Source organism: Ochotona curzoniae, unplaced genomic scaffold (genome assembly GCF_017591425.1).
Source record: "Ochotona curzoniae isolate NIBS_2020 unplaced genomic scaffold, NIBS_Ocur_1.0 contig_883, whole genome shotgun sequence".
NCBI classification, from domain to species: domain Eukaryota; kingdom Metazoa; phylum Chordata; class Mammalia; order Lagomorpha; family Ochotonidae; genus Ochotona; species Ochotona curzoniae.
In genome coordinates, this window is record NW_024466599.1 from 59,531,161 (window position 1) to 59,535,127 (window position 3,967).

The following is a 3,967-nucleotide window of genomic DNA, read 5'->3' on the forward strand; positions in this document are numbered from 1 at the left end:
TTTTAGACACTAGGATGCTGTGCCGGATCTAGCCTTTACTTTTAAAAGTAGAGCATTTTGATAATTACCTAAAGGAATGAAATACAACAAAACCAAATAAGCATGAATTGATTTCTATTATTTTTCTGAGACTGCAAGCCATGAAACACATATAAGATTCCAAGAAAGGTGGTGACAGGATGAGAAAAGAGCAAAGTTGGAAATGAGCTTGTTAGGAGGTGGGACAAGCAGTTCCTTTTTGAGTCTTCAACAAAGTCCCATGTCCATGACAGGCTGCATGTGAACTCGGACTGCAGACTTCCCAACAGCCTTAGCCCTTGAACTTACAGATGTAAGGTAACTGTGAGTTACAATTATAATCACTCCACTTCAGAAATGCTGTAGATACAAAAGGGGAACGGGGAATGAATGGGGTGGTGAACTTGGGAACACAAAGCAGCAGCATTCCAGACTCCAGTGTGGGATTTGAAGAGTATAATCCTCATTGTCACTAGAGTCCTATTACAGGGGAAGGAGATTCCAAGAAAGAGGAGAGGATGTGGGAACAGACACAATGACATAGCAATTTGGTACTGCAGGAGGATTCCACAAGCTGGGGCCAAGGAAAGAGGGCTAGCAGGAGGAACACAGGGCAGAGGAGGCTTATTGGGTTCTTACTTGAGCTTAGTGACAGGCTCCCACAGTAACCTCGGTTTGCAGCAGTGGAAGGGTTTCTCTCCCAGGCAGAGTAATTGGTCACATCAAGGCTAACCCATTCCCATCCTTCTGCATTGGGTTCAGCACCCTAAAGAGAAGAGAGTTCATCCAGGGGGCTAGAACGTGTGCTGAGTGTCCTTACATGAGTTCCTCTGCTGGAGCACTTGATTCCCTCCTAGCCTCGTGGAATTTGGTTTGCTTCTCTATAGGCTTGCCAGAGATCCTTGCCCTCGAAAACTCCCTTCTGCTGCAAAATCCTACAACAACAAATGATCTTTGAAATTATTTGAGTCAGCAGGTGTCCATATTGTATACCAACTGGCAGTGAATTTGATTAGCCTCTGAACCTCACGCATTATCTGTTCCATAAGGAACAACTATGTGGTCACCCCATAAAAGTCATCAGAACACTAAGACCAGTCTCTCAAGCTCAACAGTTTACAAGTATCATGTGACAACACACAGAACTTGTGACCTGAGACTGAGGAACTTCCTCTGGAGATGAGTAACCTCCACAGCAAGCAGGTGCACAGTAGCTTCAAGGACTTCTTTCCCTCTGTCTCTCAGCGTCAGAGTTGTACAACTCTCAACTCCTTCCTGAGAGAAGCAGGAAAGGGGGCCTGAGGAACCATGGCCCCTGGAGAGGAAAGGGGAGGCGACAATGACACTCACCTGTGTGGGGTCATGGAGCCCGATCCAGATGTAACTGTAGGAGTTGGCAGTGCTCCTGGCCAGGGAGGACACGAAGGAAGCCTCACCTGCTGTGAGCACAGACACCAGGTGGCCCGAGGGCCACTTCTGGCAGGCCAACTGTATGAGGAAGAACCAAAAGAGACTGAGACCTCACCGGGCAAAGGGCAAAGCAGGGCAAGGTGAGGAGTGAGGGTCTGCAAGTGATTATTCATTGTTCTGAGGGAACTCTAGAGTGCTGGAGACCACCTCCCATTTGAGCCAAATGGGCTCTACCCTGCCACCTGCTTAACTCTCCTTCATAGCTCACCTCTGCATCTGTCCAAGATTTTGGTGTTACAAAGACAGCATAGCAGTAGGACCCATAGACCTTGGAGCCACCGGGGCAGCTGATCTTTGGTGATACCACATCCTTCTGTGAGTCCTCACCTGTGTAGGAAGGTGATAAAAGGAATGGGATCAAGGCTAGAGTGGATTTAGAGAAAGAGGATGACTTTGGAAATGGCTATGAGGCTTGTCTTTGGGGACTCACACCACGTTTCTGACTAGCACTCCCTTTCTTCATACCTTCAGTTATTCATAATTTCAAGATTGGCCTATTAAGTGTGGGGCGGTGTCTCCCTTTTTTTTAGTCTTCGTCCTTATTCCTTTAGCCGTACATGCTCCAACTCTGGGATGACTTTCCATACTGGGTCCTGCACTAACTCTTCCTTTGTATTTCCACCTTTTCACAAATTACTTCTTTCACTGACTAGCATTAATGAGAATGTCCTGACTAAATCGGAGACCATCTCATTCCATTACCAGTGTTCCATGATGCTGCTTCCCACCAGAAATTAACCCGCAGGAAGCCAGGATGATGCAGGAAATACAGACACAATTCCCACAGGTGCTGCCCTCTTTACTGACTTTCAACTGTCCTGGGGAACCCAGTGTTAGTGACAGCCTCTCACCTTGGACCTGGGACAGGAGCATCAGGCAAGAGACCAGCATGCAGGATACTCTGGTGAGCCCCACGGGAAACAGCATGATGTCGGCTCCTGAAGGCAGTCAGAATTCACCTGAAGAAATGAGGGAGAGCAAGGTCAGGAAGAGAGCCCAGCACGTCTTGTCCTTCCCGATGTCAAGTGCCCCAGCACACATCAGTCTTGGTCACATGCATCCCTTAGCATAATTCCTGAAGGAATTAGGATATACATGCCCTGTCTCCACTGAGGTCTCTTGGAGCAGCCCCAGTTCAGTCTCAGAACTCTGAGACTCTGACAGCAAGCATTCTCCTATGGCATCTGTTAAGATGTGAGTTAAGATACCCGTCGTGTCAATCATGTTCTCTGAGCTCCCACGTACCTGTCTTGCAAAAGATCTGTGGTGGTTGGTCTGGGCAGGAGAGACTGGGCTTTTGTAAGAGAGCATGAGGGAGGGGCACCGTGACCCATACAGGGCCATGTGTGCAGGACAGGTGTCACAGGTAAGGCCTGGCATGAGTTCAAGGAGATTTCCTCGCATAAGGAGGAGACTATTCCTGGAAAGCCTGAGAGTTGCCCCATATATGGCCTCTTTCCCATTAGTAGCTCTGGTCTTTCTCCAGAATAGGCAAAGTTCACACTTTGCTTGTGGTCTCCTGGAAACCCTGTTCTAAGAAATTCGGGACTGAGACAGTTTTGGCAGCCGTTCCGCTATTGTATAGTGAAAAATATATAAGTCGTCTTTTTAAAAAGTCATGTTACCTTTTTGTATGATTCTTTTACTTTCATTAGAAAGGCAGATATACAGAGAAAAGGAGAGATAGAAAGTTGTCCCATCCTCTGATTTACTCCCCACGTAGCAACAACAGTGGGAGCTGAGCCATTCTGAAGCCAGGAACCATGAGCTTCTTCCAGGTCTTTCATGCAGGTATAAGTCCTAGACTTTGGCCACAAGCAGGGAACTGGATGGGAAGCAGGGCTGCCGGAACAAAAGTGGTGCCCTTTTGGGATCCTGGTACATGCAAGGTGAGGACCTTAGCCACTAGACTGCTGGGCCAGCCTCCATAAGTTTCTTTTGATGAACTTATTATAGTCTCAATTCCTCCAGATATTTCTCTGTTTATTTTATGTGGTTTACTGCAAATTAATAAGAAGTGGTGCTTACAGGATTTGAAAGTATTGTTCAGTGGAATGATTAGTTGGGGCAAAAGAATGGAAATGTTGAGAAACAGCAGTGATCATTCAGTTTCTGGTTTAGTGTTGTGGCAAGATGTAAAGGAAGCTGGAAGTCGTCTTATGAGGCAATAGGCTCGGTGGGGTCTTATGGAATCTGCTACAGTACTTCCTTCCTCTTCCCTCTGTGTGTTAATTACTGAGGGCAAACTGCCTCAGTTACTGTAGTTGTGAGCTTGCTCTGTGATACCAAGGGTAGTAACATACTTAACTTGTGGTCTGTATACCTGTGGGAGTCTTTAAGTGTCTGCGTGAAAAGTTATTGTTTTTATAAATCTGGAATATTAATTGACTTTTTTTATTAAGCATTTTAAAAAGATTGATGTACTTGTTTTTGAGATGCAGAAATACACAGAGACGAGAGATAGAGACAGAGACAGAGG

The 3,967-nt window shown here is 46.3% G+C and overlaps 1 protein-coding gene across 1 annotated transcript; it reads right to left on the minus strand.

Moving 5' to 3' along the window:
• Positions 1–310: 310 nt before the first annotated feature.
• On the minus strand, positions 311–2,415 carry LOC121165382 (regenerating islet-derived protein 3-gamma-like). Its single transcript, XM_040994103.1, has 5 exons — positions 2,340–2,415; positions 1,697–1,815; positions 1,369–1,506; positions 658–784; positions 311–378 (listed from the first exon to the last, which is right to left on the minus strand). Exons 1-5 carry the CDS (start codon positions 2,413–2,415, stop codon positions 311–313), a joined length of 528 nt encoding a protein of 175 aa, XP_040850037.1.
• Positions 2,416–3,967: the final 1,552 nt, after the last annotated feature.

What these genes read in the sequence shown, in the direction of transcription:
- LOC121165382 (XM_040994103.1), bottom strand. Translation starts at nt 2,415, where the DNA reads ATGCTGTTTCCCGTGGGGCTCACCAGAGTATCCTGCATGCTGGTCTCT. An exon ending in GGCTCCATGACCCCACACAG is followed by an intron (nt 785 to 1,368) that starts GTGAGTGTCATT and finishes TCTTCTCTTTAG; the next exon opens with GGTGCTGAACCCAATGCAGA. An exon ending in GAGCCTGTCACTAAGCTCAA is followed by an intron (nt 379 to 657) that starts GTAAGAACCCAA and finishes TTGTATCTACAG; the next exon opens with CATTTCTGAAGTGGAGTGAT.